A 27,476-nucleotide genomic window follows, 5' to 3' on the forward strand; every position below is an offset into this window, starting at 1 on the left:
CATTATGTTCACAGATAAAGATCTGTTGTATCAACCTGGGACATTGAGGTTCATTGATTTGTGTTAAGATCCCACATCCCTCCCTCCTGAACACTTGAGCCGCTGATATTCAGTGGACTGTGTATATATTGTTCTATCGGTTGTTCTATCTATCAAATAGAGGAAATTATATTAGCAAGGTCAAACCTGAAAGCACACAACAGCACTTTAATTGAGCTGTTTTGATTTTATACTTAGCCCTTTGGGAGATTCCAGCGATGGAAATTGGACTGTATATCTGTGTGTTACACTTGTTTTGGCAAATAGATGAAATTGAACCATCAAGGCCTTATGTTGAAGGCATAGAAATGCATTTATTTTAGAGGGTTATCATTCTTGTAGTTATACATTGCTAGACAAGTGTAAGGACACTGATTGTCATTTTATTCATAGGACTGTAAATAGTTTGTATATCTAATAACTGTGTTTCAACATATTGGGGGTTCTTAACTAATAGGTAAAAATGTAATATTACTGGGTGTCTGACTGTTTCTCAATCAGTGTCTGGACTCCCTAGGGGTTCCATAATCCCTAGCATAGTGTGTCACATAGAATTAAGTCCTTATACATTATATCACTAATTAAATTGCACATAAATTATGTGTCTTGAGTTATCAGTCTTTCCACATTCTTTCTTCAAAACAATTTATCTTAATTTTGTAATTTGTTTCTTTCTTTTTTTTTACATAAAAAAAAAATCACTGGTCTAGTTTTACATTATGTTGCATTGTGTGTTTTATGTTTGAAAATTTGCATAGTGCTATCCAGGTGCACTGAGGCTGATCATAAGAATTAAAGCCGAATAAAACATTACATAAAAGATTATACATTACCAAGTTTACAACCCTCCTTGCTAGGTGTAACGTATTTACTGCTGAGATTAATTCCAGTCTTACGTTGGTACATTTTTAATTTGAGATTAAACAAAAGTCTTAAAATGAATTCAGCCAGCAGACTTTTCCCCTCCTTGCTCCCCTTCCTATCTTGCTCGCTCTTTACCTATACCCCATTTTACTCACTTCCTCGGACCTACTTTCGCACCCTTTTCCTCTCTCCCTACCTTTATCTCTCTACTTCCCCCCATTCTATTTCATTAGAAGTTATAGTTCTCTCACCCTGTATGTCTTACTCCCTCTGTCTCTGCTCCCTCTTCTCTCATCACTCTCAGTTTGTCTGTCTCTATCTTCTTCTGTTCTGATGAGGAAGCTAAAGTCAAACAGATGCTGATTGACTAAAGGGAGACTGGGTAGCTTTTAAGTAGAATATCTGTCTGTTTTAGAGATCTGTGATTTTGTTAGCTGTAAGTATATGGATACTTCAGAAGCCAACCTTAGAGATTTGTTCTCAATGTGGTAGAAGTAGGAAAATGTGCAGCAGAGCATTAAAACAGCATGGACAAGCCATTTAGAACAATGTTATATTTTATTTATTTCTGAGTGTTTTTGTTGAACTATATGGATCATGTATATGGCATAGTGAAGAAAAATACTCAAAAATCAAATAGGCTTTAGCAAGATATTGGTCACATAAGTAGCAAAAGGAATTTTAATAGGAGAGTGTAAATAGACCAGTGGGAATTGTCATGTGACTACCTAATCATGGGAATGTATCACATTGTGCTTTGTATCTCTCAGAAAGGCTCCCATGATATCAGAGAGATCCGCCAGTTCCACTTCACCAGCTGGCCAGACCATGGGGTGCCTTGCTATGCCACAGGGCTTCTGGGCTTTGTCAGGCAGGTGAAATTCCTCAACCCACCAGATGCTGGATCCATCACTGTGCACTGCAGGTACCATTTTTTTTCTTCACTCTCAAAAGAAAACAAATTTTTTCTCAGCCACTACATCTCTCTGCCCCTTGTTGTTTTCATAATTGTCACCTTGTACTTGAGTAATATTAAGTGGAACCATATCTCACAGTGCTGGAGCCGGACGGACTGGGTGTTTCATAGCCATTGATATTATGCTGGACATGGCAGAAAATGAAGGAGTGGTGGATATATTCAACTGTGTGCGGGAACTCAGGGCCCAGAGAGTCAACATGGTACAGACAGAGGTGAGGAGAGATACATTTGAAAGAGATAAATGATGATAGTGTCAGAAAGGTTGTAAAGTGCAAAAGAAAAGGAATAAATAATGCAGAAAAAATGTAGGAATTGATATAGAAAATTGTATATAAAAAGGGGAGAACAGGAATTATAATATTGTGTAGGAGAAAGATGGAATGATATTAAACAAGGAAGGTGGAAAGCAGATGTGAAGAAACTAAGGAGAAGGTGCAGATGAAATGAAAAGAAGGGCTATAAGGAGAATGAAAATGAGAGGATGCGAATAAAAGCAGAACGGAGAGGAACATTTTCATGTTCAGAGCATCCAGTAAAAGAAAAAAACAATCTGTGTGGAGACACAAACAAGCAGATAGATTAATAGATATTTCTGTACTCACAATTGTGGTAGCACCAATGTGCTGATGAATGACACCTACTGGGATCTCTCAGTGGCCCAGCTCACAGCTCCAACGATAATGTAGTCTGGTAGACTCACTCCTCTCAGACAGACTCGTGCTTGCGGTTTAAAAAGTTGGTTTATTAAAACAGAATAAAAACAATTCTAAATCCAGGGGGGGTACAATTCCCCTTAAGACAATTGCAACACGTTTCTTAGCTACAACACAAGAGACAAATAGCGGAGAGGTAGATCTCCGATTTACATCTACTAGTTTAACATAACATTGGTCACAATAGTGATAGCAAAATATATCTTTGTAGACATATTTACCCTGTGTATTTATTTATAATATTGGGAACACATAATAGCAAAATCAGCACCAATAGTTTAAACAAGTGAGTTTGTAATGTACACATAGATTGCGGATTTCCTTCAAATGAGAGGATAAACAAATGTGTAATTTGGTATTTTGTTTTTTAATTACAGTTCAACATTTTCCAAATACACTGAGGCCTAGTTATCAAGCCGTCAACCTCATATACGCTGGAATTGCGCAGCGTATTTGTGGCGAGGCTGATTCGCCTTAGTTATCAAGCCCTACACACCGGAAAAAGTAGAATTTAGTGACGTAAGCTTCGATCCGCCGGACTCAGTCCGACACAGATCGATTCTTACGTCACTCCAGATGTTCCGCACACAAGTTCGGCACAATCTGACTACTTTTGCTAGTTATCAAAAAACTAGCAGGTACGCTCTGCACTTTTCCGTCCCAGCGTACCTGGTTTTCAATCCGCCGCCTCCATAGCGAAAATTCATGTTCGCTGCTGCCAGATATCCCATTGTTTCCTATGGGAGATGTCTACACCTAACACCCTAACATGTACCCCGAGTCTAAACACCCCTAATCTGCCCCCCCTACACCACTGCAACTAAATACATTTATTACCCCCTAAACCGCCGCTCCCGGAGCCCACCGCCACTCTAATAAACTTATTAACCCCTAAACCCGGACCCCGCCGCCACTATAATAAATATGTTAACCCCTAAACCGCCGCTCCCGGACCCCGTTGCAACCTATATTAAACTTATTAACCCCTAATCTGCCCCCCCTACACCGTCGCCACCTATAATAAATTTATTAACCCCTATCCTGCCCCCCTACACCGCCGCAACTATAATAAAATTATTAACCCCTAAACCTAAGTCTAACCCTAACCCTAACACCCCCCTAACTTAAATATTAATTCAATACATCTAAATATTATAACTCTTATTAACTAAATTAATCCTATTTAAAACTAAATACTTTCCTTTAAAATAAACCCTAATATAGCTACAATATAAATAATAATTATATTGTAGCTATCTTAGGATTTATTTTTATTTTTCAGCAAATATCAATTTATTTTAACTAGGTACAATAGCTATTAAATAGTTATTAATTATTTAATAGCTACCTAGTTAAAATAAAGAGAAATTTACCTGTAAAATAAAAACTAACCTAAGTTACAATTACACCTAACACTACACTATCATTAAATAAATTATTCCTATTTAAAACTAAATACTTACCTGTAAAATAAACCCTAAGATAGCTACAATGTAATTAATAATTACATTGTAGCTATCTTACGCCTAGATTTAGAGTTCTGCATTAGCCGTCCAAACCAGCGTTAGGGGGTCCTAACGCTGGTTTTGGCCGCCCGCTGGTATTTAGAGTCGTGTAGGTAAAGGTCTAACACTCACTTTCCAGCCGCGACTTTTCCATACCGCAGATCCCCTTACGTCAATTGCGTATCCTATCTTTTCAATGGGATCTTTCTAATGCCGGTATTAAGAGTCTTGGCTGAAGTGAGCATCTGAACTCTAACGACAAGACTCCAGCCGCAGAAAAAAGCCAGGAGTTAAGAGCTTTCTGGGCTAACGCCGGTTCATAAAGCTCTTAACTACTGTGCTCTAAATTACACTAACACCCATAAACTACCTATGTACCCCTAAACCGAGGTCCCCTCACATCGCCGCCACTCTAATAACATTTTTTTAACCCCTAATCTGCCGAACGCACACCGCCGCAACCTACATTATCCCTATGTACCCCTAATCTGCTTCCCCTAACATCGCCAACCCCTATATTATATTTATTAACCCCTAATCTGCCCCCCCAACGTCGCCGCTACCTTACCTACACTTATTAACCCCTAATCTGCCGACCGGACCTCTCCGCCACTATAATAAATGTATTAACCCCTAAACCGTCTCACTCCCGCTTCAAAAACCCTATAATAAATAGTATTAACCCCTAATCTGCCCTCCCTAACATCGCCGACCCCTAACTTCAAGTATTAACCCCTAATCTGCCAACCGGACCTCGCCGCTACTATAATAAATGTATTAACCCCTAAAGATAAGTCTAACCCTAACCCTAACACCCCCCTAAGTTAAATATAATTTAAATCTAACGAAATAAAATAAATCTTATTAAATAAATTAATCCTATTTAAATCTAAATACTTACCTGTAAAATAAACCCTAATATAGCTACAATATAACAAATAATTATATTGTAGCTATTTTAGGATTTATATTTATTTTACAGGCAACTTTGTATTTATTTTAACCAGGTACAATAGCTATTAAATAGTTAATAACTATTTAATAGCTACCTAGTTAAAATAATTACAAAATTACCTGTAAAATAAATCCTAACCTAAGTTACAATTAAACCTAACGCTACACTATCAATAAATTAATTAAATAAACTACCTACAATTATCTACAATTAAATAAACTAAACTAAATTACAAAAAAAAAAAACACTAAATTACAAAAAAAACAACACTAAATTACAAAAAATAAAAAAAGATTACAAGAATTTTAAACTAATTACACCTACTCTAAGCCCCCTAAAAAAATAACAAAGCCCCCCCCCCAAATAAAAAAATGCCCTACCCTATTCTAAAATAAAAAGTTTACAGCTCTTTTACCTTACCAGCCCTTAAAAGCTCTTTTGCCTATAAAAAAACATACAATACCCCCGCCCAACATTATAACCCACCACCCACATACCCCTAATCTAACCCAAACCCCCCTTAAAAAACCTAACACTAAGCCCCTGAAGAACTCCCTACCTTATCTTCAGCACGCCGGGTATCACCGATCCGTCCAGAAGAGGCTCCGAAGTCTTCATCCTATCCGGAAAGAAGAGGTCCAGAAGAGGCTCCGAAGTCTTCATCCTATCCGGCAAGAAGAGGTCCAGAAGAGGCTCTGAAGTCTTCATCCTATCTGACAAGAAGAGGACATCCGGACCGGCAAACATCTTCATCCAAGCGGCATCTTCTATCTTCATCCATCCGACGAGGAGCGGCTCCATCTTCAAGACCTCCGGCGCGGAACATCCTCTTCTCCCGACGACTAGACGATGAATGAAGGTTCCTCTAAGGAACGTCATCCAAGATGGCGTCCCTCGAATTCGGATTGGCTGATAGGATTCTATCAGCCAATCGGAATTAAGGTTGGAAAATTCTGATTGGCTGATTAAATCAGCCAATCAGATTGAAGTTCAATCGGATTGGCTGATCCAATCAGCCAATCAGATTGAGCTCGCCTTCTATTGGCTGATCGGAACAGCCAATAGAATGCTAGCTCAATCTGATTGGCTGATTAAATCAGCCAATCAGATTATTCCTACCTTAATTCCGATTGGCTGATAGAATCCTATCAGCCAATCAGAATTCGAGGGACGCCATCTTGGATGACGTCACTTAAAGGAACCGTCATTAGTCGTTCATTCGTCGGTGGAAGAAGATAGCTCCGCGTCGGCTCGTCTGAAGATGGCTCCGCTCCGGATGGATGAAGATTGAAGACGCCGCCTGGATGATGACTTCAATCGGATGGAAGACTTCTTCAGCGCCCCTTGGATGATGACTTCAGTTGGATGGAAGACTTCTTCAGCGCCCCTTGGATGAAGACTTCGGCCGCTGCGGATCTCCTCTTGTTCCATCGGTGGTCGGCTGGCTGAAGATGGCTAAAGGTAGGATGATCTTCAGGGGGGTAGTGTTAGGTTTATTTAAGGGGAGTTTGGGTTAGATTAGGGGTTTGTGGGTGGTGGGTTTTAATGTTGGGGGGTTGTTGTATTTTTTTTTACAGGCAAAAGAGCGAATTCTTTGGGGCATGCCCTGCAAAAGGCCCTTTTAAGGGCTGGTAAGGTAATAGAGCTGTTAACTTTTTAATGTAGAATAGGGTAGGGCATTTTTTTATTTTGGGGGGCTTTGTTATTTTATTAGGGGGCTTAGATTAGGGGAAAGTATCTTAAAATTGTTGTAATATTTTTTAAATGTTTGTCTTTTTTTATTTTTTGTAACTTATTTTTTTTATTTTATTTAATTGTTTTTAATTGTAGTTATTTGTAGGTAATTTATTTTATTAATTTAATGATAGTGTAGTGTTAGGTTTAATTGTAACTTATCTTAGGATTTATTTTACAGGTAAATATGTATTTCTTTTAGCTAGGTAGTTATTAAATAGTTAATAATATTTAATAACTATTCTAACTAGCTAAAATAAATACAAAGTTGCCTGTAAAATAAATATAAATCCTAAAATAGCTACAATGTAATTATTAATTACATTGTAGCTATTTTAGGGTTTATTTTACAGGTAAGTATTTAGTTTTAAATAGGATTAATTTAGTTAATAAGAGTTATAATATTTAGATGTATTTAATTAATATTTAAGTTAGGGGGGTGTTAGGGTTAGGGTTAGACTTAGGTTTAGGGGTTAATAATTTTATTATAGTTGTGGCGTGTAGGGGGGGCAGGATAGGGGTTAATAAATTTATTATAGGTGGTGACGGTGTAGGGGGGGCAGATTAGGGGTTAATATGTTTAATATAGGTGGCGGCGGGGTTTAGGGGTTAATCAGTTTATTAGAGTGGCGGTGGGCTCCGGGAGCGGCGGTTTAGGGGTTAATACATTTATAAGAGTTGCGGCGGGGTCTAGGAGCGGCGGTTTAGGGGTTAATAACTTTATTTAGTTGCGGGGGGCTCCGGGGGCACCGTTATAGGGGGTAGAACAGTATAGTTAGTGTGGGTGCTTAGTGACAGCTTATCAATAAAGCTGTAGAAAAGCCGAAGAGCAGTGAGATCGGATGAGTGATAACTATCACAGTCCGCTGCTCATCGCCCCGTACTTGGTGCGTGGCTTTTTGACAGCTTTTTTGATAACTTTGGCGAGATTTTTCAGGTCAGCGGCGGTGATGGTAGGCAAGCTTAGGCGGGCGTATTGGGCCAGCGAAGGCAGGTAAGTAGACACGTTGATAACTAGGCCTCAATTTTTTTGATATAAGTTACTTTTTTGTAACACCCTGATTAATTAATCTGTAACAAATGAAGCAAAGTGGGTGTGAGCTGATGCCACACTCTGATAGGTCGATAGTTCTTTTAAAAGACTGTGCTTGTTAGTCCTGAGGAAGCAGTGTGTTGTAGCAGAGAAACCCGTTGCAATTGTCTTAAGGGGAATTGTACCCCCCTGGTTTTAAAAATTGTTTTTATTCTGTTTTAATAAACCAACTTTTTAAACTGCAAGCACGAGTCTGTCTGAGAGGAGTGAGTGTTGCCAGATTACATTATCGTTGGAGCAGTGAGCTTGGACACTGAGAGATCCCAGTCTGTGCCATTCAGCACATTGGTGCTGCCACAATTGTGAGCACAGCGATATCTATTCATCTATCTGCTTGGTACATCACAGTCTTATACTAGGAGGGGTCATCTGTTGTTTGTGTCTCCACACAGATTGTCTATCATCCGAATTTGAAAGAGAGGTGCAGCCCTGAGAAACTACCTCACTTTCCATCTAGATGAGGCGATTCTTCATTGGGTTCTTAAGACCCAGATTTGATCTAGGACACCTTTAAAGGAACTGGCATTGCCATTTACATCGTTATTAAACTGGACTTCAATTAACTTGATACATTTTTATATATATATATATATATATATATATATATATATATATATATATATATATACAGTACATATATATATGTTTATTTTTGCATTAACATAACTGGTCCTGATTGTGCCATTATATATAGCACTTGATTGAATATTTGTTTATCCATTGCAGTGTTACTGAAGAGCCCCCTAGAGACAATTGTTTCCCCTTTGGGATTGGTTGTTTTGCAGTAAAAGAAAAGACCTAGAGAATGGAAGTGGTGTATGATTCATTCACAAAGTACCATCATTTTGTACAAACATATACTACAGAACTACAAATTGAGAATAAGTGGAACTGGAGATGTTTAATAGATATACCACTGATCTCAAATTCTGTTGTTGAATAAAACTATATATAGTTTATATAGTATATATATACTAGGCAATAAGACTGTCGGACCCTGTCCAGATGGCAGTCTATGTCTAAAAAATCCAAACCCCCAAGCTAATTTTACTAAAAATAAAAAATGTAAAATGACACAAAAAATAAACAAAGCTATCCAAAATAAAAAAAATAAACCTTAACTAATAACCCTATAAAAATAAAAAATCCCCCAAAATTAAAACACCCCCTAATCTAATGCTAAACTACCAATAGCCCTTAAAGGGGCCGTTTGTAGGGCATTGCCCTAAGTTAAACAGCTCTTTAACTTACACAAATTACCAATTACCCCCTAACAGTAACCCCCCCAACCAACCCCCCCAAAATAAAAAAAACTAACACTAAAAAAACTAAACTACCCATTGCCCCTAAAGGGGCATTTGTATGGGCATGGCCCTTAAAAGGGCATTCAGCTCTTTTATTGCCCTTAATAGGGCAATCAGTTCTCAATTAGGTACTCACCATTCCTGAAGTCCAGCAGAGACGGTCTTTTTCCAGGCGGCTATTCTATCTTCATCCTGTGCAAGGGCAGCACGGAGCGGAGGTGGGAGCGTTCTTCCCTGATGCGCAGATCCGGAGCGGCGGTCCTCAGCAGCGTTTCTAAGCGGCGGTCCTCAGCGGTGGTCTTCAGCGGTGACGATCCTCAGCGACATGGAGGCTCCTCTTCATCCGATCTCAGGCGTACACTGGAAATTTAATGCAAGGTGCCGCATTCAATTTGGGGTAACTTGCATTCGTATTGGCTGAAATTTTGAAATCAGCCAATAGAATTAGAGCTACTGAAATCCTATTGGCTGTTCAAATCAGCCAGTAAGATTTCAGTAGCTCTCATCCTAATGGCTGATTTCAAAATTTCAGCCAATAGGAATGCAAGGTACCTCAATAAATATGAGGTACCTTGCATTAAATCTTCAGTGTGCGACGGACGATCGCATGAAGAGAAGCATCCACGCTGCACAGGACCTGAAGTCCGCCGCTGAGGATCCGTGCATCGGGGAAGCCAGCTCCGCTCCACGCGACCTTCGCTCCGGATGAAGATACAAGGTTATGGAGCTACGAGGAAGAAGACCTTCTCTGCCGAACTTCAGGAACGGTGAGTACCAATTTGGGGCTTAGTTTTAGGATTTTTTTTATTTTTAGGATTAGGGATTTAATGGGCTGTAGAAGAGCTGAATGCCCTTTTAAGGGCAGTAAAAGAGCTAAATGCCCTTTTAAGGGCAATGCCCATACAAATGGGTAGTTTAGGTTATTTTAGTGGCTGTTTTTTTATTTTGGGGGTTTGGTGGGTTGGGGGGGTTTACTGTTAGGGGGGACTTAGTTTTTTTTTAAACGTAAAAGAGATGTTTAACTTAGGGCAATGCCCTACAAAAGGCCCTTTTAAAGGCTGTTAGTAGTTTAGTTTAGATTAGGTGGTGTTTTTATTTTGGGGGGGGGGCTTTTTATTTTCATAGGGATTAAGTTTAATTTTTTTTTATTTTTGATAATTTTGTTTATTTTTTTCTGTAATTTTAGATTATATATTTCTGTAATTTTAGATGATTTTTTTTGCAATTTAATGTTAGGTTTTATTCAAGTGTAACTTAGTATTGGGGTTAATTTAGGGGTGTTAGGTTAGGGGGGCTTAGTAATTAAATTATTTATTTGTGTTGTGTGTGTTTGGCGGTTTAGGAGTTAATAGGTTAATTAGGTTTATTGTGATGTGGGGGTTTGGCGGTTTAGGGGTTAATAGGTTAGTTAGGTTTATTGCTATGTGGGGGTTTGGCGGTTTAGGGGTTAATAGGTTAGTTAGGTTTATTGCGATGTAGGGGGTTGGCAGTTTAGGGGTTAATATTTTAAATATGTTATTTGTGGATTATAGTTTAATTAATTTATTATTTTGTGATGTTGTGAGGTTTCGGTGTTTGTTAATATTTTGCGTGGAAAGTTAGTTTTTTTTTTGTTATACTTCGTGCGTGCAGTTAGTTTTTTTTTTATTTCTTGTGGGCGGTTAGTGTTTTTTCGTTGTTTCGTGGGAGCGGTTGTGTGTTTTTTTTTCTTTTTTTAAGGCTTCGTTTGCCTACGCTGCATCCCCGTGGATTCCGAAAATGGCAAGGTGGTGAAAGAATTCACCTGCAGTGGATTCTTTTGGCTGCGCACGCAGAAAACATTATTTTGGCTGCCTTGCACAGCCAACATTCCTTTGAGGATGCGTGTGCAACTGGCCACACCGACGGACGCGTTACATATATATATACATGTGTATATAATGTGCCCCTGTTATATTTATATATATATATATATATATATATATATATATATATATATATATATATATATATATATATACAGGGAGTGCAGAATTATTAGGCAAGTTGTATTTTTGAGGATTAATTTTGTTATTGAACAACAACCATGTTCTCAATGAACCCAAAAAACTCATTAATATCAAAGCTGAATATTTTTGGAAGTAGTTTTTAGTTTGTTTTTAGTTTTAGCTATTTTAGGGGGATATCTGTGTGTGCAGGTGACTATTACTGTGCATAATTATTAGGCAACTTAACAAAAAACAAATATATACCCATTTCAATTATTTATTTTTACCAGTGAAACCAATATAACATCTCAACATTCACAAATATACATTTCTGACATTCAAAAACAAAACAAAAACAAATCACTGACCAATATAGCCACCTTTCTTTGCAAGGACACTCAAAAGCCTGCCATCCATGGATTCTGTCAGTGTTTTGATCTGTTCACCATCAACATTGCGTGCAGCAGCAACCACAGCCTCCCAGACACTGTTCAGAGAGGTGTACTGTTTTCCCTCCTTGTAAATCTCACATTTGATGATGGACCACAGGTTCTCAATGGGGTTCAGATCAGGTGAACAAGGAGGCCATGTCATTAGATTTTCTTCTTTTATACCCTTTCTTGCCATCCACGCTGTGGAGTACTTGGACCCGTGTGATGGAGGATTGTCCTGCATGAAAATCATGTTTTTCTTGAAGGATGCAGACTTCTTCCTGTACCACTGCTTGAAGAAGGTGTCTTCCAGAAACTGGCAGTAGGACTGGGTGTTGAGCTTGACTCCATCCTCAACCCGAAAAGGCCCCACAAGCTCATCTTTGATAATACCAGCCCAAACCAGTACTCCACCTCCACCTTGCTGGCGTCTGAGTCAGACTGGAGCTCTCTGCCCTTTACCAATCCAGCCACGGGCCCATCCATCTGGCCCATCAAGACTCACTCTCATTTCATCAGTCCATAAAACCTTAGAAAAATCAGTCTTGAGATATTTCTTGGCCCAGTCTTGATGTTTCAGCTTGTGTGTCTTGTTCAGTGGTGGTCGTCTTTCAGCCTTTCTTACCTTGGCCATGTCTCTGAGTATTGCACACCTTGTGTTTTTGGGCACTCCAGTGATGTTGCAGCTCTGAAATATGGCCAAACTGGTGGCAAGTGGCATCTTGGCAGCTGCACGCTTGACTTTTCTCAGTTCATGGGCAGTTATTTTGCGCCTTGGTTTTTCCACACGCTTCTTGCGACCCTGTTGACTATTTTGAATGAAACGCTTGATTGTTCGATGATCACGCTTCAGAAGCTTTGCAATTTTAAGAGTGCTGCATCCCTCTGCAAGATATCTCACTATTTTTGACTTTTCTGAGCCTGTCAAGTCCTTCTTTTGACCCATTTTGCCAAAGGAAAGGAAGTTGCCTAATAATTATGCACACCTGATATAGGGTGTTGATGTCATTAGACCACACCCCTTCTCATTACAGAGATGCACATCACCTAATATGCTTAATTGGTAGTAGGCTTTCGAGCCTATACAGCTTGGAGTAAGACAACATGCATAAAGAGGATGATGTGGTTAAAATACTCATTTGCCTAATAATTCTGCACTCCCTGTATATATATATATATATATATATATATATATATATATATATATATATATAGTGTGCCCCTGTAGTATATATACATATCTATAATAGCGTGCCCCTGTAATATATTTATATAACATGACCCTGTTTTATGTATATATATATATATATATATATATCTATATAGCTTGCGCCTATAATATATATATATATATATATATATATATATATATTTATATTTATATTTATATTTATAAAGCATGCCCCTGTTATATATTCCTTAGGAGCAGTATGTATTTGTACATGATGCTATCCTGGAAGCCTGTCTATGTGGTAACACCGCCATTCCAGTGTGTGAATTCCGCTCTGTCTATTACAACATCAGCCGCTTGGATCCACAGACCAACAGCAGCCAGATTAAAGATGAATTCCAGGTGCATATAATACAACTACTATAACATAATGCTATTTCACACAAACAATACTGTATATGAATGTATATATACAGTGGTGGAAAGATTTCTATAGTCTCTATGTATATATTTATATATACAGTATAATATGTGTGTATTTGTGTTATTACCATTTGTTTTAATACTAAAAACAATTACTATTATTATATTACTATTAGACTCTTAACATTGTGACCCCACGGGCTAGACCAGAGGACTGCAGCATAGGGCTTTTACCCCGGAACCATGACAAGAACCGTGGCCTGGATGTTCTACCACTTGACCGCTGCCTGCCCTTCCTCATATCATTAGATGGGGAGACCAGCAACTACATCAACGCTACACTCATGGACGTATGTAATATAAACATATGTATTTTTTTATTTCTCTTATATGCAGAGATGTAGTATGGATACATTCACAGATAGATGTGTGCATGGATAGATAGTGACTGTATTAATGGCAACTGATATTTGTGCTTTGTACTATTGGCTGTGTGCTATCCAAATAAATGTGTAAAGAAGCATATCAAGCAATAACATTTGGCAGCTATTTGCAGACTTATTTGCTATGTTTTGCAAGTCCGAAAACTGCAGCTAGTGACATCTTGTTTGTGTTAAAATATAGCTTCTCAATCTGTGGCATATGTAATCCCAAGTGTACTTGTGCCGGGAACAAGGGATACTCTAAGAATTGCACTTACTTAGATTCACCTAAGGCAAAGATACAATATATGACAAGCGTAATGTATCAGGTGAATTGTGCGACTGACAAAAATGCCAAATTAGGTGACTTGATGAAATAATACACAGATGTGTGCAGCAATTTAATGTGAAAGTTAAACTAAAATAAGAAGGGTAATATGTGTCCAACAAAATTAGCCAAATTAATGGTGCCAGGTAAAGTGTGGCAACCAATGTATGTTACAGTGAAATAAGTCAAATAGTCCATCCGTGAGGCACAAAACCTAACAACGCCACTGAGCTAAGGGGTACTTATTAATGTTAGTATTGAAAAAGTTGAGAAAGATGTGTTAAACCTAAACTAATTTTGTGGTGTCCATTTTCATTAATAGAATCATGTTTGTAAAGTTGAGAAATGTATTCATGTTATCTTAAGACTTAGGCCTAGTTTCCATTGAGGTGGTAACGTTTGGAAACTGTAGACTTTAATGTAGATAAATGTTTTTACCACCAGTTTCCAAACTTTACCACCTTAATGGAAACTAGGCCCTTATTTGGTACTTCCAGAATCTTTTGACTTTCTGCTTACAACTTTGGGAGAGGCCGACCTATATTTTCTATATATTTCAACTATTATAAGAGACCAACATGAAGGGAAATCTCTGCAGGACACATTTTGAGTAGGCAAAGATTGTAATGTATTATTTCAAACAACTCACAGAATATACTGTACATATCTTCAAAGAAGTATTGACTGAATGGATTTGTCACTGCTCTGTGCTGCAATTTGGTTTTGCCTGATAAAGGCACAGTAAACACGTTGTAATTGCAATATAAAAAGTTTCATTATGTGTAGTGAAAAACTCTAATATATTTTTCTTATTTATTTGCCCCATTAAGGGCTAGATTACGAGTGGAGCACTATTTTTTGCTCCCGTTCTTGTGATAGCAGAGATCTGAAGATGCGCTAACAGGACACACCTTAACTTCAATTATGCTCAAGCAATCACGTTTACTTTCAACTTGCAATAAATCCGATATCGCTTGTGTGCAACTGTTAGCGTGCCACTTGTAATCTGGCCCTAAGTCTTTATATTGTTTCATTCCAAGAACTGAAAGAGAAAAATCCATGCTTAAAAAAACCTAACCCTGTCTCATAGAGCTCCCTGTTTGGCTTCAGCAGAGAACATAACATAATAATCCTCAAAACAATGAATAGTTTACTAACATAATAACAGTTGCTAGATTTGTCTATCCCAGTAACAAACAAGGGCCTAGATTTAGAGTTCGGCGTTAGCCGTGAAAACCAGCGTTAGAGGCTCCTAACGCTGGTTTTAGGCTACCGCCGGTATTTGGAGTCACTCAAAATAGGGTCTAACGCTCACTTTTCAGCCACGACTTTTCCATACCGCAGATCCCCTTACGTCATTTGCGTATCCTATCTTTTCATTGGGATCTTCCTAACGCCGGTATTTAGAGTCGTGGCTGAAGTGAGCGTTAGAGCTCTAACGACAAAACTCCAGCCGCAGGAAAAAAGCAGGAGTTAAGAGCTTTCTGGGCTAACGCCGGTTCATAAAGCTCTTAACTACTGTACCCTAAAGTACACTAACACCCATAAACTACCTATGTACCCCTAAACTGAGGTCCCCCCACATCGCCGCCACTCGATTAAATTTTTTTAACCCCTAATCTGCTGACCGCCACCTACGTTATACTTATGTACCCCTAATCTGCTGCCCATAACCCCGCCGACCCCTGTATTATATTTATTAACCCCTAACCTGCCCCCCACAACGTCGCCGCAAGCTACTTACAATAATTAACCCCTAATCTGCCGACCGCAAAGCGCCGCCACCTACGTTATCCTTATGTACCCCTAATCTGCTGCCCCTAACACCGCCGACCCCTATATTATATTTATTAACCCCTAATCTGCCCCCCTCAACGTCGCCGACACCTGCCTACACTTATTAACCCCTAATCTGCCGAGCGGACCTGAGCGCTACTATAATAAAGTTATTAACCCCTAATCCGCCTCACTAACCCTATCATAAATAGTATTAACCCCTAATCTGCCCTCCCTAACATCGCCGACACCTAACTTCAATTATTAACCCCTAATCTGACGACCGAATCTCGCCGCTATTCTAATAAATGGATTAACCCCTAAAGCTAAGTCTAACCCTAATACTAACACCCCCCTAAATTAAATATAATTTAAATCTAACGAAATTAATTATCTCTTATTAAATAAATTATTCCTATTTAAAGCTAAATACTTACCTGTAAAATAAACCCTAATATAGCTACAATATAAATTATAATTACATTGTAGCTATTTTAGGATTAATATTTATTTTACAGGCAACTTTGTAATTATTTTAACCAGGTACAATAGCTATTAAATAGTTAAGAAATATTTAATAGTTACCTAGTTAAAATAATAACAAAATTACCTGTAAAATAAGTCCTAACCTAAGTTATAATTAAACTAATTACACCTACTCTAAGCCCCCTAATAAAATAACAAAGACCCCCAAAATAAAAAAATTCCCTACCCTATTCTAAATTAATAAATTTAAAAGCTCTTTTACCTTACCAGCCCTGAACAGGGCCCTTTGCGGGGCATGCCCCAAGAAAATCAGCTCTTTTGCCTGTAAAAAAAAACATACAATACCCCCCCCCCAACATTACAACCCACCACCCACATACCCCTAATCTAACCCAAACCCCCCTTAAATAAACCTAACACTAAGCCCCTGAAGATCTTCCTACCTTGTCTTCACCTCAACAGGTATCACCGATCCGTCCTGGCATCCGGTGCTGAAGAGGTCCAGAAGAGGCTCCAAAGTCTTCCTCCTATCCGGCAAGAAGAGGACATCCGGACCGTCAAACATCTTCATCCAAGCTGCATCTTCGATCTTCTTCCATCCGGTGCGGAGCGGGTCCATGTTGAAGCATCCGACGCGGATCCATCCTCTTCTTCCGGCGTCTCCCGACGAATGACGGTTCCTTTAAGGGACGTCATCCAAGATGGCGTCCCTCGAATTCCGATTGGCTGATAGGATTCTATCAGCCAATCAGAATTAAGGTAGGAATATTCTGATTGGCTGATGGAATCAGCCAATCAGAATCAAGTTCAATCCGATTGGCTGATCCAATCAGCCAATCAGATTGAGCTCGCATTCTATTGGCTGATTGGAACAGCCAATAGAATGCGAGCTCAATCTGATTGGCTGATTGGATCAGCCAATCGGATTGAACTTGATTCTGATTGGCTGATTCCATCAGCCAATCAGAATATTCCTACCTTAATTCCGATTGGCTGATAGAATCCTATCAGCCAATCGGAATTCGAGGGACACCATCTTGGATGACGTCCCTTAAAGGAACCGTCATTCGTCGGGAGACGCCGGAAGAAGAGGATGGATCCGCGTCGGATGCTTCAACATGGACCCGCTCCGCACCGGATGGAAGAAGATCGAAGATGCAGCTTGGATGAAGATGTTTGCCGGTCCGGATGTCCTCTTCTTGCCGGATAGGAGAAAGACTTTGGAGCCTCTTCTGGACCTCTTCAGCACCGGATGCCAGGACGGATCGGTGATACCTGTTGAGGTGAAGACAAGGTAGGAAGATCTTCAGGGGCTTAGTGTTAGGTTTATTTAAGGGGGGTTTGGGTTAGATTAGGGGTATGTGGGTGGTGGGTTGTAATGTTGGGGGGGGGTATTGTATGTTTTTTTTTACAGGCAAAAGAGCTGATTTTCTTGGGGCATGCCCCGCAAAGGGCCCTGTTCAGGGCTGGTAAGGTAAAAGAGCTTTTAAATGTATTAATTTAGAATAGGGTAGGGAATTTTTTTATTTTGGGGGTCTTTGTTATTTTATTAGGGGGCTTAGAGTAGGTGTAATTAGTTTAAAATTGTTGTAATATTTTTCTTATGTTTGTAAATATTTTTTTATTTTTTGTAACTTAGTTCTTTTTTATTTTTTGTACTTTAGTTAGTTTATGTAATTGTAGTTATTTGTAGAAATTGTATTTAATTTATTTATTGATAGTGTAGTGTTAGGTTTTATTGTAGGTAATTGTAGGTATTTTATTTAATTAATTTATTGATAGGGTAGTGTTAGGTTTAATTATAACTTAGGTTAGGACTTATTTTACAGGTAATTTTGTTATTATTTTAACTAGGTAACTATTAAATAGTTCTTAACTATTTAATAGCTATTGTACCTGGTTAAAATAATTACAAAGTTGCCTGTAAAATAAATATTAATCCTAAAATAGCTACAATGTAATTATAATTTATATTGTAGCTATATTAGGGTTTATTTTACAGGTAAGTATTTAGCTTTAAATAGGAATAATTTATTTAATAAGAGATAATTAATTTCGTTAGATTTAAATTATATTTAACTTAGGGGGGTGTTAGTATTAGGGTTAGACTTAGCTTTAGGGGTTAATCCATTTATTAGAATAGCGGCGAGATTCGGTCGTCAGATTAGGGGTTAATAATTGAAGTTAGGTGTCGGCGATGTTAGGGAGGGCAGATTAGGGGTTAATACTATTTATGATAGGGTTAGTGAGGCGGATTAGGGGTTAATAACTTTATTATAGTAGCGCTCAGGTCCGCTCGGCAGATTAGGGGTTAATAAGTGTAGGCAGGTGTCGGCGACGTTGAGGGGGGCAGGTTAGGGGTTAATAAATATAATATAGGGGTCGGCGGTGTTAGGGGCAGCAGATTAGGGGTACATAGGGATAACGTAGGTTGCGGCGGTGTACGGAGCGGCAGATTAGGGGTTAATAATAATATGCAGGGGTCAGCGATAGCGGGGGCGGCAGATTAGGGGTTAATAAGTGTAAGGGTAGGGGTGTTTAGACTCGGGGTACATGTTAGAGTGTTAGGTGCAGACGTAGGAAGTGTTTACCCATAGGAAACAATGGGGCTGCGTTAGGAGCTGAACGCTGCTTTTTTGCAGGTGTTAGGTTTTTTTTCAGCTCAAACTGCCCCATTGTTTCCTATGGGAGAATCGTGCACGAGCACGTTTTTGAGGCTGGCCGCGTCCGTAAGCAACTCTGGTATCGAGAGTTGCATTTGCGGTAAAAATGCTCTACGCTCCTTTTTTGGAGCCTAACGCAGCATTTTTTTGAACTCTCGATACCAGAGTTAATTTTATGGTGCGGCCAGAAAAAAGCCCGCGTAGCGTTAACAGCCCATCTACCGCCAAACTCCAAATCTAGGCCCTGGTTTGGCTTCTCCAAATAAGGCAAGAGGTGTTTAGAGATTGGCTATTGAAAAACAAATACAGCAAATTGTTAATACATTGCGAACATTTTCAAACTCACCTTGTATTCTATTGTTTTGCAAGACTGCAAAAAAGTTGTGCAATAGTAAAATATATACTGGCCCTTAAAGGGACATGAAACCCAATATCTTTATTTCATGATTCAGATAGAGCATACATTTTTAAACAACATTCCAATTTACTTCTGTTATAAATATTGTTTCATTCTCTTGGTATCCTTTATTAAAGGAGCAGCAGTGTACTGGGAGCTAGCTAAACACATCCTTAAGCCAATGAATCAGCAGCTACCTCCCAGCTCTTGAGCCTACCTAGGTATGCTTTTCAACAAAGGATACAAAGATAAATAAGCAAATTAGATAATACAAATAAATTGGAAAATCTAAATCAAGAAATAAACATTTTGGGTTTCATGTCCCTTTAACTAGAATAGACCTTAACAAACACAAATACATACACCATGCAAAAGACATGTGCAGATTATACAATATTATACACTAGTGTATTACCATTACATCTATTTCTTCCTAGGGTTAAATGGCATACTATTCACACATAATTGTCATCAACTTCCATGGAATTACAATAAATTGTCTAGTGACCTTTTGTCTTTTCCATCTTGGGAACATCTGTTGTGGATCTTCTCATTATGCTCATCAAAGATATCATAAACAATATAATGATTGTAACTATACCCACAATCATGTTCATAGCCAGAAACAACCAACTGCAATAGGAAAAACTATGCAGATGTCCCAGAATCCCCTGGAACAATTGACTATGTCGTTGAGATATTTCAATATCCTGAATCTTCTACAGAGGCATGCAATGTATCATCACCCTTTTGTTTCACCATTAAGCAGTGTCTAGCAGATATGTAAGTGCCTTATGAATAAAAGATACAGATAATAAATGAGGTCTTATACAAACAGTTCACCATGTAATTTCACAAATAAATACATAACACAACACCAGAATACAACAATATTGGGGACATTTATACTTGCTTGTTACATGGCCAAAGGATTGCAGATGGCTGATTTACATTATAGAATAAAAATAATAAAAGATAACAATAGAGCAGTTATTTTACTTAAAACCAAAGACTGCATCTGATTTTCAATACTATCTTGTGTAACTGTTTTCACAATTGCTTGATTTTTATACAGAATTGTCTGAATCTCTCTCATTGGCCTGGATTTCAATCTTTGTGAGACTCTAACAAGAAATAGCAAAAAGTAGCAATGTTGCTTTTTTTTTTTTTTTAAATCTGTTTCAAAAGTATATAATTTCAGTAATGTTATAATTAACGTTTAAAGGGTTACGAAACCCAAAAAATGTATTTCAATATTAAGGGCTCCATGTACTAAGCCGTCAATTCATCCGTCATTTTAGACGCGGCTAAACTCGCCGTTACTCGCCGCGGGCGAAATGGTGTCCGTTGTTGCTATGTACTAATAATCCCACAATAAATAGACACGTCTAGCCCGCCGCGAGCAGTGGCGGAATATTGATAAATTTGACGCCTCGTTCACCGCGACAAAGCTGATGTACTTAACTTTCAGTTGAATTGTCTGGCCAATTGTTAACACGTGACATGTAAGGTGTCATGAACGTCATAGTAGTCGCGGGAATAGAATTTTGCTCCTATAAATGTACAACTTTTCTAAATAACTTTATTATTGTTCCCAAATTTTTGGAGAGTAATTACAGAGCGCTCGTTTTTGTGATCTTTATTTACAAATTCGATATGGCTTCATCTGGATCTGAAACCGCTTCAAAATCCAAGAATCCTCACTTTTCTCATCAGCAAAACGTCGTTTTGATTGACATGATTATTGATCTTTGTGCGATCTCTCGGTCAGAAAGGCCGTGCAAACAAACCCGTGGAAGGAATACACGGGGGACACGAACTCTCCTTCTTCTAAACGATAGGATTAGCTACATTTCCAGTATTCTGTCTTCTAGCCCGGATTTGCATCACACGGAGAATAAACAAAAACAGAATTCTCTCCATAGCTGCTGAAATGAACAATGTAAGTACAATGCTGATATTACTGCCTTTTATATATGTATAGACTGGCGTCTAGAGTGACTTTCCTATTGTTTTGTACCTAAAAGGTGGCGAGGCAAAAATAACGAGGTGGGGGCGGAGTTTGACGCAAGCGGACAAATAGATTTTTTAGTACATTCGTTTTTGGCGAGTTGGTGGTCAAATGTGTCTAATTACAGTAAAAAATGGAGAGGTAGCGAGGTTTGGCGGATAAGTACGCTCGCAATTTTAAAGATGCGAGTTTTAACATAATTGACGGCTTTGTACATATCAGTTTGCGAGTTTTGACGCGAGATTTGTTGCGGGTAGCTCGCTGACTGCTTAGTACATGGAGCCCTAAGATAGAACGTGATTTTAAACAACTTTCTAATTTACTTTTATTAGCAAATTGTCTTTGTTCGCTTGTTGTCTTTTATTGAAAAGCAAGACCATATGCTTAGGAGCCAGCCCTGAAGCACTATCTGGCAGCAGTTTTGCAAGAATGTTATCCATTTTCAGGAGCACTAAATGGCAGCACTATTTCTTGCCATGTAATGCGCCAGATGGCTACCTAGGTATCTCTTCAATACAGAATATCATGGGAACAAAGCAAATTTAATAAAATAAGTAAATTGGTAACTTTTTTAAAATGGTTTGCTCAGTCTGAATCACAAAATAAACATTTTGGGTTTCATATCCTTCTAAACACCCAGAGCATTTTTTTATTATCACACAGTGAAATGTTTGTGCAGCACGGCCCCCCTGTGCCCACACAACCAATCGCGTATGAGCAAAGACTGTCAATCACCCCAGAAACACAAGTTCTGTTTCTTAAAGGGACAGTCAACACTAAAAATTTTATTGTAAAATATAAATAATCCCTGTATTACCCATTCCTCAGTTTTGCATAACTAACGCTGTTATATTAATACACATTTTGCCTCTGTGATTCTGTGATTACCTTGTATCTAAGCCTCTGCAGACTGCTCCCTTTTCTCAGTTCTTTTGACAGACATGCATTTTAGCCAATCAGTGTTGACTCATAAATAACTCCACAGGAGTGAGCACAATGTTATCTATATGACACACATGAACTTACTCCCTCTAGTTGAGAAAAACTGTCAAAAGGCACTGAGATAAGAGGTGACCTTCAAGAGCTCAGAAATTAGCATATGAGCCTACCTAGGTTTTGCTTTCAACTAAGAAAATCAAGAGAACAAAACAAATTTGATTATAAAAGTACACTGGAAAGTTGTTTAAAATGACATACCCTATCTGAATCATGAAAGTTTAATTTGGACATTACTGTCCCTTTAAGGTGTGCAGCTTCACAGGAATTAGTCTGTGCTGCAAGGGCTCTAAACCTACTGTACCTCTGCTTATTCATATATGGAGCCCTCTGTCTAGCTTAGAAGATGCTATGATTTAGCAGCATAAAATTCCAAATACAAAGTTTCAATTCCTCAGTGAACTGGCACTTCTAATAAACCACCTATATACAGATTAGTATTAATAAATATAAATCCCCTGAATAAATAAGGATTACATGTGTTATTTTATAAAATGTTTCACCTGCTGTCAAGATTAAGAAAGCACATTTGACCTTTTATTATTTCAATATGCTTCACAGAGCTATGCTGTTAATAATGTTGACAGTATAAAAGAAAATACAAGCAATTGTGAGATTATGGTTAAAGGAATAATAAGCAAAATAAAGGAAATTGCCACAATTTCCTCTGTTATGATTTAAACCTAGAAACCAAAGAGAGATATACGTTTTCAAGCGAAATGTTTATAACATTGACAACTTTATTAAATACTAGTTTGTAGGCCTGCCAGAGGGCAGTCTATGTGTTGTTAATAAAAAAAAAATTGAACTACAGAAAAAAATAAACAAATTATCAAAAATGAAAAAATGAAACCTAATCCTATGAAAATTAAAAAACTCCCCCCCAAAAAATAATCTAATCTAATGCTAAACTTAACCTTAAAAGAGCTTTTTGTTGGGCATTGTCCTAAGTTAAACAGCTCTTTTGCAGTTACCAAAAATTCTAAGTCCCCCCTAACAGTAAAACCCACCACCCACCAAACCCCCAAACATAAATAAACCTAACACTAAAATAACTAAAGTATCCATTGCCCTGAAAAGGGCATTTGTATGGGCATTGCACTTAAAAGGGCATTCAGCTCTTTTGCTGCCCATCACTAATCTAAAAAATAAATAAATTAAGCTAAAGTTACAAAAATAAAAAAGCTAAGATTACAAAAAATAAAAAAAGGCTAACATTACAGAACATAAAAAAACAAATTACCAAAGTTTAAAAAATTATACCTAATTCCTATGAAAATAAAAAAGCCCCCCCAAAATAAAAACACCCCATACTCTAAGAATAATCTACCAGTAGCCCTTAAAAAGGCTTTTTGCAGGGCATTGCCCCAAGATAAACAGCTATTTTACATTAAAAATACACAAAGTCCCCCCAACAGTAAAACCCCCCACCCACCAAACCCCCCAAAATAAAAAACCTAACACTAAAAAACCTAAACTACCCATCACCCTGAAAAGGGCATTTGTTGGGCATTGCCCTTAAAAGGGCATTTAGCTCTTTTACAAAATGCCCACCCTAATCTAAATAAAAATAATAATAATAATAATTTAAAAAAAACCTAAGTCCTAAGTGGAGAAGGTCCTGTCCCATGCAGTGAAGTCTTCTTCCAATCGGCGACCTCTTCTTTCTTCTTCCAGGAACATCCGGCGCGGAGCGGAGGGCATAGCTGAAGACAGATGACCGGGGAGCTGAAGACCGGCGACCCTGGAACTGAAGACCAGCAACCCTGGAACTGAAGACCGGCAACCCTGGAACTGAAGACCGGCGACCAAGGAGCCATGGTGCATGGAGGATCCTCTTTGTACGATCGTCGCCGTACTCTGGATAGTGAATTCAAGGTACGCGATTAAAAATCGCGTCCCTTCAATTCCTATTGGCTGATTTGATTCTTCAAATTCAAATCAGCCAATAGGATGAGAACTACTCAAATCCTATTGGCTGTTCAAATCAGCCAATAGGATGAGAGCTACTGAAATTCCATTGAAGAATCAAATCAGCCAATAGGAATTCAAGGGACGCCATCTTTAATCGCGTACCTTGATCCTCCACGCTTCATGGCTCCGCGGTCGCCGGTCTTCAGTTCCAGGGTCCCCGATCTTCAGTTCCAGGGTCGCTGGTCTTCAGCTCCACATTCATCGGTCTTCAGCTCTGCCCTCCAGTACGCGCCAGATTGTTCCTTGAAGAAGAAAGAAGAGGTCGCTGCTTGGAAGAAGACTTCACCGCATGGGACAGGACCTTCTCCGCCGGACTTCAGGAATGGTAAGTGCCAAACTGGGGGTTAGAGTTAGGGTTTTTTTAAATTTATTTTTTTATTTAGATTAGGCTGGGCATTTTGTAGAAGAGCTAAATGCCCTTTTAAGGGCAATGCCCAACAATGGGTAGTTTAGGTTTTTTAGTGTTAGTTTTTTTATTTTGGGGAGTTTTGTGGGTGGGGTTTTTACTGTTAGGGGGGACTTTGTGTATTTTGAATGAAAAAGAGCTGTTTATCTTGGGGCAATGCCCTGCAAAAAGCCCTTTTGAGGGCTACTGGTAGTTTATTCTTAGATTAGGGAGTGTTTTATTTTGGAGGGGCTTTTTATTTTCATAGGCATTAGGTTTAATTTTGTAAACTTTGGTAATTTGTTTATTATGTTCTGTAATGTTAGCCTTTTTTATTTTTTGTAATCTTAGCTTTTTTATTTTTTGTAACTTTAGTATTTTTAGTTTAGGTAATTTGTGTTAATTTAATTTAGGGGGTGCTAGGTAAAGGGGTGTTAGGTTAGGGGGCTTAGTAATTGAATTAGTTATTTGTGCTGTGGGTTTTGGCGGTTTAAGGGTTTAATAGGTTAATTAGGTTTAATGCGATGTGGGGGTTTTGCAGTTTAGGGGTTAATAGGGTAAATAGGTTGCGATGTGTGGGTTTTGCGGTTTAGGGATTAATAGGTTAATTATGTTTATTGAAATGGGTGGATTTTGCGGTTTAGGGGTTAATAGGGTAATTAGGTTTATTGCGATGTGGGGGTTTTGCGGTTAATAGGTTAATTATGTTTATTGCGATGTGGGGATTGTGCGGTTTAGAGGTTAATAGGGTAATTAGGATTATTGTGATGTGGGTGGTTGACGGTTAAGGGATTAAGGGGTTAATTACTTTATTATTTTGCGATGTGTGGGTACTTCGTGTGGGAGGTTCGGGGTTTTTTTTATATACTTCGTGCGGGCGGTGTTTTTTTTTTTTTTTTGTAATGCTCCGTTTGCCTTCGCTGCATCCCTGTGGATTCCGAAAATGTTTTCGGAATCCACCAGTGGATTCTGGTGGATTCTTTCACCACTCTGTCATTTTCTGAATCCTTGCGCTGCCAACATTCCATTGAGGATGCGGGCGCAACTGCCGACGGTAACGGACATTACAAATGCAATTATAGTATAGATGAGGAAAAGAAAATCCTGTTAAAGGATAGATTTGTGTTTAGATAGTTGAAGCAAAAGAGATTTACTGGCCTCGTTGGAAAACGAAATTTGAATTAATGATTAAAGGGACAATAGACTAAAATTAATTTCCCCTTAATGTGTTTCCAATGCCTTGGTATACCTTCTGCAAAGTATCATTTAATGTATGGGGAATTGTTATTTGATTTTTATCTTTGTATTTGAAATAGCTGTTTTTGCTAATTAAACCATCACCTACTGATCCCCAGGTTATTCCTATAATAATGGGCTGAGCAAGTAAAGCAGACCTGCTAATATTATCTATCACCTAGATTACAAGTTGTGCGTTATCGTTTTAACGCTGAAAAAATTGCAATTTCAGTGTAAAATCAGTAACGCAGCCATTACGAGTCGTGTCGGTATAGCTATACCACAAGCATTTTAGCCTGTAACGCAACGTCAATCCCGCACTCTAAAAAATGTCATTTTTGTGTGGGATTTTCATAGCGCTGGTATTACAGGTTGTGCGGTGAGGCTAAAATGCTTGTGTTACAACCTATACCGACATGATCCATACCGCCATCTGAGAGCAGTAGTTATGGATTTTGTGTAACAAAAATGTTTCACAAAACTCATAACTAAACTGTTACAAAGTACACTAACTCCCATAAACTACCTATTAATCCTTAAACCGCCTCCCTCCCGCATCGCAAACACTATTTAAAATTTATTAATCTCTAATCTGCCGCCCGCCCATCCACATCCCCGCCACTATTATAAGGTTATTAACCCCTATTCCGCTGCTCCCTGACACCGCAGCCTCTAACTAAGCATATTAACCTCTAAGCCGCCAGCGCCCCACATTGCCACTAATAAATTAAACTATTAACCCCTAAACCTATCACCCCCTAACTTTAAATTAAAATTACATAAAAACTTACCTGTGAAATTAAAAAAAATTAAGTTTAAACTAACAATTAACCTAGCATAACTTTTATAATAAACTATTATACTAAAATTAAAATAACTACCAATTAAAAAAAAAACTAAACTACACATTAAAAAAACCTAACACTACTAAAAAAAATTAAGTATAAAATTATATAAAATAAAAAATACTAAATTATGAAAAATAACAAACACTAAATTACGAAAATAACAAACGAAATTATCAAAAATACAAACAATTACACCTAATCTAATAGCCATATCAAAAAGCACCCCTAAAATAAAAAGAAACCCTAGCCTACAATAAACTACCAATAATCCTTAAAATGGCCTTTTCTAGGGCATTGCCTTAAAGAAATCAGCTCTTTTACCTGAAATAAAATACAAAGACCCCCAATAGTAAAACCCACCACCCAACCAACCCCCAAAAATAAAAAAACTACTCATTGACCTGAAAAGGGAATTCAGCTCTTTTACATTGCCCTGAAAAGGGCTTTCAGCTCTTTTACCTAAAGCCCAAAACCATAATCTAAAAAAAAAAACACCCACATTTTAAAAAAAAAAAGCCTAACAATAACCACCGGAGATCCATTTAACAGTTTCTGAAGTCCAGACATCCATCTTATTCAAATCAGCCAATAGAATTTCTGTAGCTCTCATCCTATTGGCTGATTTGAACAGCCGATAGGATTTCAGAAGCTCTCATCCTATTGGCTGATTTGAATTTCAAGAATCAAATCAGCCAATAGGAATGCAAGGGACGCCATTTTGAAAAGGCTCCCATGCATTGAAGATCCAGTGTATGGCGGGGACCGTATGAAGAGGA

The 27,476-nt window shown here is 38.2% G+C and overlaps 1 protein-coding gene across 1 annotated transcript in view; it reads left to right on the forward strand.

Moving 5' to 3' along the window:
• PTPRT (protein tyrosine phosphatase receptor type T) overlaps window positions 1–27,476 on the forward strand; it is a 415,529-nt gene that overhangs the window by 332,754 nt on the left and 55,299 nt on the right. Inside the window, 4 exon segments of the mRNA XM_053716292.1 lie at window positions 1,674–1,828; window positions 1,959–2,094; window positions 13,008–13,157; window positions 13,355–13,528. Of these exon segments, the coding sequence (XP_053572267.1) occupies window positions 1,674–1,828; window positions 1,959–2,094; window positions 13,008–13,157; window positions 13,355–13,528 (615 nt within the window).

This window comes from Bombina bombina, chromosome 1 (genome assembly GCF_027579735.1).
Source record: "Bombina bombina isolate aBomBom1 chromosome 1, aBomBom1.pri, whole genome shotgun sequence".
Taxonomy (NCBI): domain Eukaryota; kingdom Metazoa; phylum Chordata; class Amphibia; order Anura; family Bombinatoridae; genus Bombina; species Bombina bombina.